Raw genomic sequence first — 13,161 nt, 5'->3', positions numbered from 1 at the left:
TACATTTTTGAAATTTTCAGGACCAATAGCCATCTATATGTGGTCTTATATACCTTTTACCGTTTTCAATTATCCTTATTAGTTTTTAAGTAATTGCGAGTCAAACTTTCAAAACACGTTTTCTAGAGTATCATGTGTGCATATTTATATCAAGAAATTTGCCAATTTAACCGGTCCTACATTGTTAAAATCAAAATTTTCAGTAACTATGGAAACAAGGGCACCTAGTTATTTGAAAAAAATGGTAAATAGAGATATATTTCTAGTAACACAGGGACAGACTACGGGTTTGGAGGGTCGGTAGTCCGGACCCCTGCAACTTCCCATTAAGATTACCATCTTTGTCAAGACAGTGATCGCATAAAACTTACAAATCTATCACTCATCCTCTTGCAAATTAAATTGTTTTGGATGTATTTGTTTCAACACCGAGGGGCACCCTACTCACAGCCTTAATCTGCGGAAAATGTCCTTATTTTTGGACCCCTCTCCCAATCATCTAAGATAGTCAAAAAAGTCGAAATAAGTCTTAGTGTCAGGCATTTAAGTTTCATTGATCTCCCGTCTATATTATATCGTTTCACAGTATATTGCATCAATGAAATATGGCCCTTGGCAGGTGATTCTGGAGCCAGTTGCTCAAAAGTTAACCATCAGAAATACCATGGTGTAATGGCGAGCACTCGGTCTTCAGTTAAATACCGGTACCCGATTTACATTTTTGAATTTTCAGCAGCAGCTCCACACAAATGGAGGCAGCCACGGCTGTGTCAAACTTGACGCTTGCAAACCGTTGGATCGGCTTTGCTTTTTTGAGAATGTTCGATGTTCGATCTTTATTACTGATCGTGACAAGAGCTGGAAGGTGTTTCAAATTGAATTTGAATATATTTGGCTTAGTCGATTGTGTTGGAAAGATTGGAACTTTGGAATATATTAGTAAGAAACATAACTTTCGTTTACTTTCTGTCAAAATTGATCTCGTGTGTTTGATAGTTGTTTTGAGATTTGGCACGAATTCTAAGTCAGTTTTGATCACACAAGGTCTGTATTAGCCCACTTCACGTAAGTAGCCATGCAAATTTGCGACGGCAATGCGACGCAGCATTGAGACTTTGGTCCTCATACATGTGCCACATAATGTCTGACTTTCACATTTGCAATCGTATACCCGTACGTGCAGTTTTGGAATCGAATGAAACACGTTGGACAAAATGATCTGTTGTGAACCTAGGTAGCTGGTTAAAGCAACACCTGGGTTATTTTGTTTATTTTGACAAATCCTAGAGAATATATATCTTTAATAACCACTTTTCAAAAACCTAGGTGCCCTTATTTCCATGGTTACTTAATAAATTGATTTTCAACAAAGTAGGGACCGGTGAAATTGTGAAATTTCCTGATATAAAGATGCACCCAGGGGACCCGGGAAAACGAGTTTTGGAAGTTTGACTCGCAATTACTTAAAAACTAATAAGGATAATTGAAAACGGTAAAAGGTATATAAGACCACATATAGATGGCTATTGGTTCTGAAAATTTCAAAAATGTAGATTAATATTTGTAAGAATTACGAACTTTTGAATGAGATGAGCAATAATTCAAGTTGAATTATCGGGAAGACGATATCAATGTTTATAACTTCACCAGCGCACATTGTTGCATTAACTTTATAAATGAGTGATATCATAAAAAAGTTTATTATCAGCCGAGTTCATCGATATTTTTACTTTGTTTCTATCTTAATCAAATCCAGAGATATGAACGAAATAAAAAAATTAAACCGGAGAAAAATAGGGACAAAAAATTCAACAATGTGGACCCGGTGGGTACCCAAAAAAATGGCGCCTGGAAACTGTAAAAAGGCTTATGGTCCCTCATATAACCTTCGTATTCTCCAACACAGTGACCATCATCGGCCCAAGTTTTACAATTGCCGTTATAATCAACACATGTAACGGTCGTGGTTGTGGGTTTCGGGGTAGTCGTGGTCGTTGTTGGTCTCGGGGTAGTCGTGGTCGTAGGGTTTGTGCATGTATTGCAAGAAATCTTACAATTCAGGCTCATATATGATTCGAACTCTCCCAAACAGAAACCATCCGCTGCCCAGGTGGCACAGTTGACATTATTGTCGGCACAAGGGACAATTTGGGTAGTTGTTGGTTCAGGTGTCGTCGTGGTTGTAGTCGTAGAAAGCGTTGAGCAAAGATCGCAAGACTTCCTACAGTAAAATTCCATGAAGGTTTTATAATGTGTCTCGCAGTAGCCTATACTCATCCAATGGGGGCATTTTCTATCAAAGTCCAAACACGGCATCGGTCCGGTAGTCGTGGGCTGAGTGGGCGAACTAGAGGACGTTAATGAACAAATACCGCATGATACTTGACAATTCTGGAGCATGTAGCCGGGGTCCGTATTGCAGGCGCCGCCTCGAGCAAGTTCCTGGCAAAAATTCTTTTTATCATAGCATGGTACGGCGGTCGTTGGGCCGGCTTCCACTATTTCAGTACCGGTTAGCGGATCAGTCTCTCGGCCATCTGAAAATCGAAATTATATGTCCAGATAGTTCGAGCATGAAATCCCATTTCTCATATATTGTATAAGTTATGAATTTCCCCAAAATACAGCTTCGCTTTTGTAGTGTGCACTGCAACAGTATATTCTATGGACATTATACATACAGAACATAAGCTTTGAAAACTGTTTCTAAACTTACACGCGAATTCGCATCTGCAGTTCTTATTCAAGAACGAGTCGGGCTGCGGGCATTTGTTCTTCACCGTTTCGGGACAATGTGCTGAAAAATTCGTACAAGACAATTGATTTTATATTGTGAAAATTGTGTAGACGCAGAACAGTGTATAACAAACTTACAGCTACATTCGTAATGCGAGTTGATAACTTTGACGTCAGAAAACGAGAAAGACGCTTTGTCCCAGGTATCCTGGATAAGATGACCTTTCGTGATGTCCTTCGCTTGGATGGTTTGTTTACCATTTGCCGAGAATGCCTGGCATTATGAATTGAAAGACATTGTAATACATTATAAAACGAGAATTCGTTAGTTTGGAGTAAGTAATCATAATCTTTAGGTAGTAAAGATACTTACGGTGATCCCGTAGTGCATGATACTGCGGTAGTCATACGGTACCTCGTACTGTAAAACCAGATTAGATTCTATTCTCTTGAACCAAATGGCCCAGTCCGGTTCGACATTTTCGTACAGAATATTCAAATACTCGTCGCGATCGGGCAGTTGATGCTCGTGAACAAGTCCTAAAGCGTGTCCGAATTCGTGTAAGATCGTAGGTTTCTGTAGAATAACGAACTGATATCATGATAAAAGCTAATATATCATATTACGGGGCATCGTAATTTCAATCTACTCACGACTCGACAATTTGGATGTAAATTGATCGCTTGCTCGCCACCAGTCATACCCAGGTGCGAATTGCATCTAGAAATATAAAGCCTTATTAATATCACACAAGAAAACAAACTTAGAAGACTTATACTGGCGCCTCGAAAAAATAACATATGTAAATCGCCTATAGTATTATCGACAATTAATGATAATACAGTTATAATTCTATAATGTTATATTGAGGTTCAATAACTTTTTTTGGAATTTGAATGCACCGAAAATCGGCAACCAGTCTAACTAGGCTAACCTAAATTGATAATGTAGGGTACGTCCTCTCAAAATTCAAAACGACATTTAAAGAAATTGAAATTAACGGCCATGACTGTGATGAAATATATATAATTACAAAATGAACACTGGAAATTCGCAATATTGTAATTATTGTTATGAAACGCAAATATTGATGACGTAGTGCACATCGACTCACACAGAACCCCTAATATATAACGCATGCTGGGTATCGATGTATATAAACATTATTGTAACGGTTTTTACGGCGTCAGAATATATAAGAAGTTATATAATCTAAATATTTGAGACAAGGGTTCATTAATACTTTAACAACCTAACTAAAAGTTAGATATACGAGAATTACTTTAATCTATCTTCAATTCCCCTTTGGGAATAAAGCTTGATAGAACAAGTGAAAGAACATCTTTCGATTTCAGCCACATCTACGAAACTTGAATTTTTTTGAATAATTTGTCTCTTTCCCGGTGCCGTTTTGTATGCGTATTTTATTTGTATGTTCATCAGTAGCTGCTACAAACTTCAAGCACGTTGTCTTTTCAATTTCGTCAATCGCTTTCTGAATTTCTCCTTTTTGTGCCTCGGCTACAAAAGAGACATAATCTAGATAATGGAATCCTCTCCCGGTTTCTATGTTTTCGGAAATACGAATATGATTTAGTTTACTGAACACGTCTGTGGTTTTAATGAAATACAGAATCGTATTTCCGGTCCATCGTTTGAAAAGTTCCCAATGCGCTTTCCTTTTCTGTCGGTTAGTCGCGTTCGCCGGATTGTTATACAGAGTGTCGTACTGTAACTCCGTCAGACTCATGTCCAGTTCTGCGAGCCGACCTCCGTCACTGGTCATCAGGCGACCTTTGAAAGCTGTGGGAGGATTTTCAGTGCACTCGGGAACTAGCTCGTCAAAATAAATCCAAAGTCATCAATTCCATCTTGATAAAATCTTTTATTCAAATGCTTGGTCGGCTTCCGACCGACCGCAACAACTGCTCAGTACAAACTGCCAAATAAAAGTGTGTGTTGTGTCCCTCATTCTGTTTCAACTGACTCTTATATCTATATATATATATATATATTCCTGCATAGTAACAAAAACTTAGGTATGAAAAACAAAGGTGACAGACAGTAGACAATTTGAGCAACAACATGCCATAAACAAAGACAGAAAGAACATATGACTAATTACTTTACAAACACGACTAACAAATACATTTCTAAACAAAACAACAAGTTGCTATACTCCACTATACTTTCTCTGCGACTTTTGCATATACGCTAAAGTCGAGAAACTACTACAGGGTTAAATCATGTAAAAAAAACTAGGAAAAAAATTCAATAGTATCCAACCATACTTGTTGACCAAGCGCAACAACGTTACAAAATTTTTAAAAAAACCATATCTCTAACGTAACAATACTTGTTGACTATAAAGCGCAACAACGTTACAAAATCATTTAAAACCTAATTACTCGGAATCTCATCTTATCTAGAAAACATGTACTACATAATATATGACAAATTACACAATGAACATAAAAAAACAATTACACAATCAACAAAAACCACAATACTAGACATAAGTGCTCAAATTGTTTTAGAGATCTAAGGTATATATAATATGGAAAAAAAACAGACGGAGGGGTACGTGGTATTTCACAATACACGTGAAACAAGGCATTTGACATTGAAATATTGACTAATCTGCTGGCACATTTGCCATCTCAATATCACTTTAGAGATGGTCGCGAGCGTATACAAAAATTTAATAAGCATCAAATCAATCACGACACTATTCCTTTTATTCCGAAAAGTTATGTCTTTTTAATCGATCGCAAATGGAACACAAATTTTGGATTTTCGCATCGAGAATAGAAATATCGGCTGCGGTTTCCTCAGCAGAATACACATTATCTACTAAGATGCACTGATCAGTGACATGATTAGGGATTTTTTCGAAATTGAGATCCAGCTCAATCGCGCTAAAAACTGGGTAACTCACGAATTCAAGTAGCTTTGATGTGTCTAGTCGCTCCGGGTGTAAAATATCCACAGACAAATGCTCATCATCCCAGTCTAAGATGCCAACGTCGATTGGTGAACTAACTATCATTGGGCACTGATTCTCGCCCAGATTCATGGATATACCTTCTCCGATAATTTGGAGGTTTTCAATTTGTTTACGCTGATTGAACATCATAAGCTTCGGCAGATCTCGAATTTTCTTCGCGTACTTTTGACGGGTTCGCTTCTCAGGATTCTCACAAAATCGGGCAAATTGTCCGATGATATAACAACGGTTGCAGCATGCGTTTTGTGCGTGACAACATGTCCGGCTCCAACAGTTGAGTCCACAATTCTTGCAAAGTACAGCCATTACTTATCCAAAACTAGGCACAAGATTGTTAGCCTGCAGCGCCTGTCAGATCTTGCCAACGGGTTCTCCACCAATTGTAACAACTAGGATTTTCAGTGCACTCGGGAACTAGCTCGTCAAAATAAATCCAAAGTCATCAATTCCATCTTGATAAAATCTTTTATTCAAATGCTTGGTCGGCTTCCGACCGACCGCAACAACTGCTCAGTACAAACTGCCAAATAAAAGTGTGTTGTGTCCCTCATTCTGTTTCAACTGACTCTTATATCTATATATATATTCCTGCATAGTAACAAAAACTTAGGTATGAAAAACAAAGGTGACAGACAGTGAGTAGACAATTTGAGCAACAACATGCCATAAACAAAGACAGAAAGAACATATGACTAATTACTTTACAAACACGACTAACAAATACATTTCTAAACAAAACAACAAGTTGCTATACTCCACTATACTTTCTCTGCGACTTTTGCATATACGCTAAAGTCGAGAAACTACTACAGGGTTAAATCATGTAAAAAAAACTAGGAAAAAAATTCAATAGTATCCAACCATACTTGTTGACCAAGCGCAACAACGTTACAAAATTTTAAAAAAAAACCATATCTCTAACGTAACAATACTTGTTGACTATAAAGCGCAACAACGTTACAAAATCATTTAAAACCTAATTACTCGGAATCTCATCTTATCTAGAAAACATGTACTACATAATATATGACAAATTACACAATGAACATAAAAAAACAATTACACAATCAACAAAAACCACAATACTAGACATAAGTGCTCAAATTGTTTTAGAGATCTAAGGTATATATAATATGGAAAAAAAAACAGACGGAGGGGTACGTGGTATTTCACAATACACGTGAAACAAGGCATTTGACATTGAAATATTGACTAATCTGCTGGCACATTTGCCATCTCAATATCACTTTAGAGATGGTCGCGAGCGTATACAAAAGTTTAATAAGCATCAAATCAATCACGACACTATTCCTTTTATTCCGAAAAGTTATGTCTTTTTAATCGATCGCAAATGGAACACAAATTTTGGATTTTCGCATCGAGAATAGAAATATCGGCTGCGGTTTCCTCAGCAGAATACACATTATCTACTAAGATGCACTGATCAGTGACATGATTAGGGATTTTTTCGAAATTGAGATCCAGCTCAATCGCGCTAAAAACTGGGTAACTCACGAATTCAAGTAGCTTTGATGTGTCTAGTCGCTCCGGGTGTAAAATATCCACAGACAAATGCTCATCATCCCAGTCTAAGATGCCAACGTCGATTGGTGAACTAACTATCATTGGGCACTGATTCTCGCCCAGATTCATGCATATACCTTCTCTGATAATTTGGAGGTTTTCAATTTGTTTACGCTGATTGAACATCATAAGCTTCGGCAGATCTCGAATTTTCTTCGCGTACTTTTGACGGGTTCGCTACTCAGGATTCTAACAAAATCGGGCAAATTGTCCGATGATATAACAACGGTTGCAGCATGCGTTTTGTGCGTGACAACATGTCCGGCTCCAACAGTTCAGTCCACAATTCTTGCAAAGTACAGCCATTACTTATCCAAAACTAGGCACAAGATTGTTAGCCTGCAGCGCCTGTCAGATCTTGCCAACGGGTTCTCCACCAATTGTAACAACTAGGATTTTCAGTGCACTCGGGAACTAGCTCGTCAAAATAAATCCAAAGTCATCAATTCCATCTTGATAAAATCTTTTATTCAAATGCTTGGTCGGCTTCCGACCGACCGCAACAACTGCTTAGTACAAACTGCCAAATAAAAGTGTGTGTTGTGTCCCTCATTCTGTTTCAACTGACTCTTATATCTATATATATATATATTCCTGCATAGTAACAAAAACTTAGGTATGAAAAACAAAGGTGACAGACAGTGAGTAGACAATTTGAGCAACAACATGCCATAAACAAAGACAGAAAGAACATATGACTAATTACTTTACAAACACGACTAACAAATACATTTCTAAACAAAACAACAAGTTGCTATAGAAGGACAGAGAAAAACTGTTGAAGGTCCTAACGTTAAGGAGGGGATTAATAAAACTTAGACACCGACCTTCCTTGCCACCACCTGCCTCAATGATGATCTGGTCGATGCTGGGAGGTTCAGGGGGTTCTATAAAGTTTGGTAGCATTGGTTGATTCGGTCCGGGTCCTATCGGTTGGGTGCCGAATACCGTGCCCTGAAATCAAAGAAAACTGTCACTCCCTTTGCTACACATAAACACTCAACAAAGCTTATTTAAAAATTAGAAATATTTTGGGTGGTTGCTGCCACCCTTCTTCAATTTAAAATGACTTGCAAATAAATACACAGTATATGTATATAAATCATCGAATCTTATCACGGATATTGACTATATTATCTGATTCACTCGGCAAAGCGTTGGAAACCCGAAAAAAACAACCTCCTCAGATTTCCTAAATAGATTCTATTCATTTTCAAGGCAGATTTGTTTCTTTTTTTTCCAGAAAATGATTCGTTTTGATTTGGTTTCCCTTACGAACCCGGCAGAGCCTGTCGGAAGTGAAACGGGCAGATTTCAACTGATATCCGCCGACTCGGTGCCTCCAGACGACTTCAAACTTCATAAGTCGCGATGACATAGAAAAGATCGCGAGAAGTCGGCATATTTGAAATAACCGATTCTAGGTGATGAACTTACCGCAAACGTCCAAATAAATATCAACGTGATGAAAGTCATGATGGTTCAGCAGATCTACCAACATCGCTGGTGTCGATACCGTTTATATGCCACAGATAGCATCAACCAGGATTATACACCGATTAAAGGTAAAATCTTTTACAAATCGGGGTATTGTTCAAGCGTGAAAAGGATTTATCCCCAGGAAACGCAATTTCCTGTTCCACCGATTTTTCGATTATCTATTTGAAATTCACACCGGATATGACGTGTTTTCATATTGAAACAATGAATAATGTTATAAAAAATTTATCTGAGTTGCTCGTGGCTGATAAGGGCCGCATGCATATGATCAGCAAAACCCAGCTCTCGTTTAACAACCAACGAATGGTTTTGGCCGTTGATTATAGTGATATTGGAAGATAATTGATCATTCATTAACTATAAATGTATTTGATTTTTTGGGAGCAAGGTTGGTAGACCTGGGCGTTTGCTCAAGGGTGAAATGTTGAAATTCAATCATAAGCTATACACTAACGTGCACTGAGTGCTAACGTGTTTTTAAATAGCCATTAAAACCCAAGTTTCCAACCAATACAAGAAATAAGAAATTAGTATATGCAGCAATCTGTTAATGACCATGGATCCAGCAGAAAATTTCAGTTGAAGTCCACCACGTCCAGTATTCATGATGAAGTTTACACCACAGCCCGACAGAGGAAAACCTGAAATACTAAAATTGAAATCACATTAACAGGGAGACTGACTGAGAGGTTGAGGGAGGATGGGATGAGAGGTTGGGGGAGGATGGGGTGATGAGGTTGGGGAGGATGGGGTGAGAGGTTGGGGGAGGATGGGTAAGAGGTTGAGGGAGGATGAAGTGAGAGGTTGGGGTGAGGTTGAGGGAGGATGAAGTGAGAGGTTGGGGTGAGGTTGAGGGAGGATGGGGTGAGAGGTTGGGGGTGGGATGAGAGGTTGGGGACAATGGGGTGATGAGGTTGAGGGAGGATGAGGTGAGAGGTTGGGGTGAGGTTGAGGGAGGATGGGGTGAGAGGTTGAGGGAGGATGGGGTGAGAGGTTGGGGAGGATGGGGTGAGAGGTTGGGGAGGATGGGGTGAGAGGTTGAGGCAGGATGGGGTGAGAGGTTGAGGCAGGATGGGTGAAAAGTGAAGCAAAACAGCACAATTACTCTGACATAGTAAAGGCTTAAGCAAAAGTTTTCAGCAGTTTTCAGTCACACTGGATTAACAGATTCTCGTTTATCGTTTATATCGTTTACCTGCTGGCCTTGTATCTCATTTCAGTTGAGCTTTAAATCGACTCGGTCGCCTGTATATAATATTCCCTGCACGTCACTATATTCTAGATCATGATCAAGCTAACTAAAACAGAACCGGCAGTTGTAGGAATGAACTGATTTCAAATGTTATTGCACTTTACAAACGTAACCCGACCGATTAGGAGATCGCCCCAAACCGGGGAAGTGTAATGAGATGTCATTACACTTCTCTGCCCAAACGTAATAATTTCGGGGGTTTGAGGGGCTGTTCGACTTTCTATAAACCGCCGATGTTTATTGCTGGTGTGGTTTATGATCCAACGTATCATTTTCTATGTCAGTGGTTTTAGTACGGCGCATACAGTTCATTTACGATACGAACCACGAAGCGTGGACGATCAAAGCTCGTTCAAGGCTGTAGTAGACACTGATAATATATACTTAAACCTATATCGAATTAAATTATTTCCTTACCTCGTTTTTCAAAGGTTCAGGACGGAGTGAGACAGTCATCGTTGTGGCAGTTCCGGAATCTGTCGGCGTTACGCGAGAAGGAGCCCAGCATACACGCTGGTAGAATCACGTTCGGCTCGTCGAACGAAGAGATCATGTCCTTCGTTCGCCAGGCGGACGGCCATCCGGGGTAGATACAAAATCAGAATAATATTCTCACCGTGTTGATCGCTAGAATAATGTACGAATTAAGCCCTGTTCTCGTGTTCGGTTTTCATTCAGGTTTCTCGTAGTTTCGAATTTCGGTCGCGTGGCCGGAAAACTCGATCTGCGCCAAATGGCAAAATCCGAGCTCATCCATAGCGATAAGATAGAAGTGGCGTTCTTGACGATTGGCGATTTTGATTTCGAAGTTGGAGACACGATACGTAGTAGAGACGAGATCACGATGCCGCCGGAATCGACGGCGATTTTCAGGTGGAGATACGAGAAAAAAAATCATCTTTGAGCGGACGATGCTGTGACGTCATGCGCTAGTCAGTGTTGTCGCTGAATTTGCTTTTTTCGGTAAATTTAAGACATTTATAGTGATTTCTAACCTTTGAAGTGAGGTTTTATCGCATCCGACCGATTGTGAGGATGTCGTACTGAAAGGATTACGTGTGATGACGCACTGTAAGCAAAATAACGCTCGCTAAAACCTTGAAGCGAGTGATTTTTTACTGCAAATGAACTAAAACATGGCGGATTTAGGTTCTTATTTCCGATTCTGACTATAGCGCCATCAATCGATAAAATTCAGAACTTGAATGTGTCAATATCCTGTATAATAACATCTTATACCACTAAAATGAAACAGGGATGGCAATTTTGAAGGACTTGTCACATCCCAAAAGGGCACTTTGATGTCCACAAAGGCAACATTAGGTGTCTGGCATGCACACGATTGGTAGAACACTATATCCGTGTTGCCGCGATGAGGAGAGAATCCCACAATGATAATAAAAAGTCCGAAAAAGAAACTTCGTTTCTATTTCTATTTCTAACTTCCTATTGAAAAAAGCTCTACTTAAAGCTCGTACTACGCATTTTAGAAATAACAACCTTAGAACTCCTACGTTGGCTACCGATAAACAGCCTATCATTGTACCGTATGTACCTTTCCTCGAGAATTCTAAAGTTTCTCTTCGGTCACTAAATAAACAACTTATCTTTAAATACAATAATAAACTTAGTAACATATTGATTAATAACAAACCGAAAACCGAATCCCTAAACTGTGGAATTTATAAAATACCTTGTAAAGTTTGCGACAAAGTATATATAGGAGAAACAGGTCGGAATCTTAATCAACGCATAAAAGAGCATAAATTAGATGTAAAAAACTTTAAACCTGAAAGCGGAGTTGCTAGTCATGTTTATCAGACTTCACACAATTTTGATTTTGCTAATGCTGAATTAATTTACCCTTGCAGCGATAAAACTAGAAGACATATTTTGGAATCTGCATTAATTATTGAAAATTCGAACAACGTTGTAAACCTTAACAATGGTTTTTCACCCCATAATAAACTTATATCAAAATTCCTCTGTAAACTGGTTAACTCAACACTTGATTTCCCCTTTGATTATTTGTTATTTGTTCTCTCATCAATTTCGTCTCTGACTTAACTTGTATTCACCTTTGTTTTAATTTAAGTGCCCCCTAGTTTGTCTTTCTTTCTTTTCACTACTGACTTTAAGTTTCATTTATATTTATACTCACCATTGTTGTTTATAATCACCCCTTAGTTTGCTTCCCTTTAATCTATTTTAGCGTGTAACTGTTTCTATGTTAATTTTCCTTTAGTTTGTATCATCTCTGATTACTTGAATTAGTCTCTTTGTCTCTGGATTGTATATATATCTCATAATTTCTGTAGTATCTCATTATTCCTGAAGATGACTATTAGGATATAGTCGAAACGTTGAAATAAACTACTATCTCGAAGTTTCTTTTTCGGACTTTTTATTATCATTATGGGATTCTCTCCTGGCATGCACCATCTATGTTGCAACATGAAAAAAGGCACTCAAAAATATTTGATGGACTTGTAGTATCACAAGTGCCCCTTGCATCTGGTGGACATTTTTTGGGAACCCATCAAGCCATGACCAGCGGCTACCAGGACTGGGGTTCTCAGAATTGCGGCATGTGTTCATCTTCCAAAAAATTAAGACCATAAAACTTCCTCATACTCACTCCCCTCTCCGAGTCCTATAACCAGAAACAATCATCAACAACAGAATTGTGTTTGACAAATTTTCCATAAAAACTTCTTTTTTATTTTATTTCGAGTAATTTTTTTTTGTGTGTCGACATTATTCATTTATTTATTCATTATTAATTTATTATCGTTATAGTATTAATATTTAATTACTTATTTATTTCTACAGTTTGCTAGGAATGAAGTTACTCGTATACAAAAAATTCCGACTCTAGAAATCGGATTTACATATAATATTAATCTTAATAATAATAGTATATATATAGGTATATATATTTGTATAACTTATTTTTATCTGGAGACCGAGGACAGTAATTCGCTAGTCCGTCCGTTTACACGCGTTGTTTTTTTCTGCTGCCGCTGAATGGAAAATTACCATTTTTCTAAAATTAATATTCAAAAGCGTGTGCTCGAACGC

General features: G+C 38.3%; 1 protein-coding gene across 1 annotated transcript; it reads right to left on the bottom strand.

Moving 5' to 3' along the window:
• Positions 1–2,164: 2,164 nt before the first annotated feature.
• Positions 2,165–4,487, bottom strand: LOC141912869 (zinc metalloproteinase nas-1-like). The gene is made up of 8 exons (XM_074804286.1): positions 4,340–4,487; positions 4,195–4,258; positions 3,391–3,457; positions 3,110–3,313; positions 2,875–3,010; positions 2,717–2,797; positions 2,383–2,537; positions 2,165–2,221 (listed from the first exon to the last, which is right to left on the bottom strand). The coding sequence occupies exons 1-8, from the start codon at positions 4,485–4,487 to the stop codon at positions 2,165–2,167; spliced, it is 912 nt and encodes a 303-aa protein (XP_074660387.1).
• Between the last annotated feature and the right edge of the window lie 8,674 nt (positions 4,488–13,161).

Source organism: Tubulanus polymorphus, chromosome 11 (genome assembly GCF_964204645.1).
Source record: "Tubulanus polymorphus chromosome 11, tnTubPoly1.2, whole genome shotgun sequence".
Taxonomy (NCBI): domain Eukaryota; kingdom Metazoa; phylum Nemertea; class Palaeonemertea; order Tubulaniformes; family Tubulanidae; genus Tubulanus; species Tubulanus polymorphus.
The sequence above is the reverse complement of the archived record's forward strand: the minus strand, read 5'-3'. Positions and strand labels throughout refer to the sequence as shown.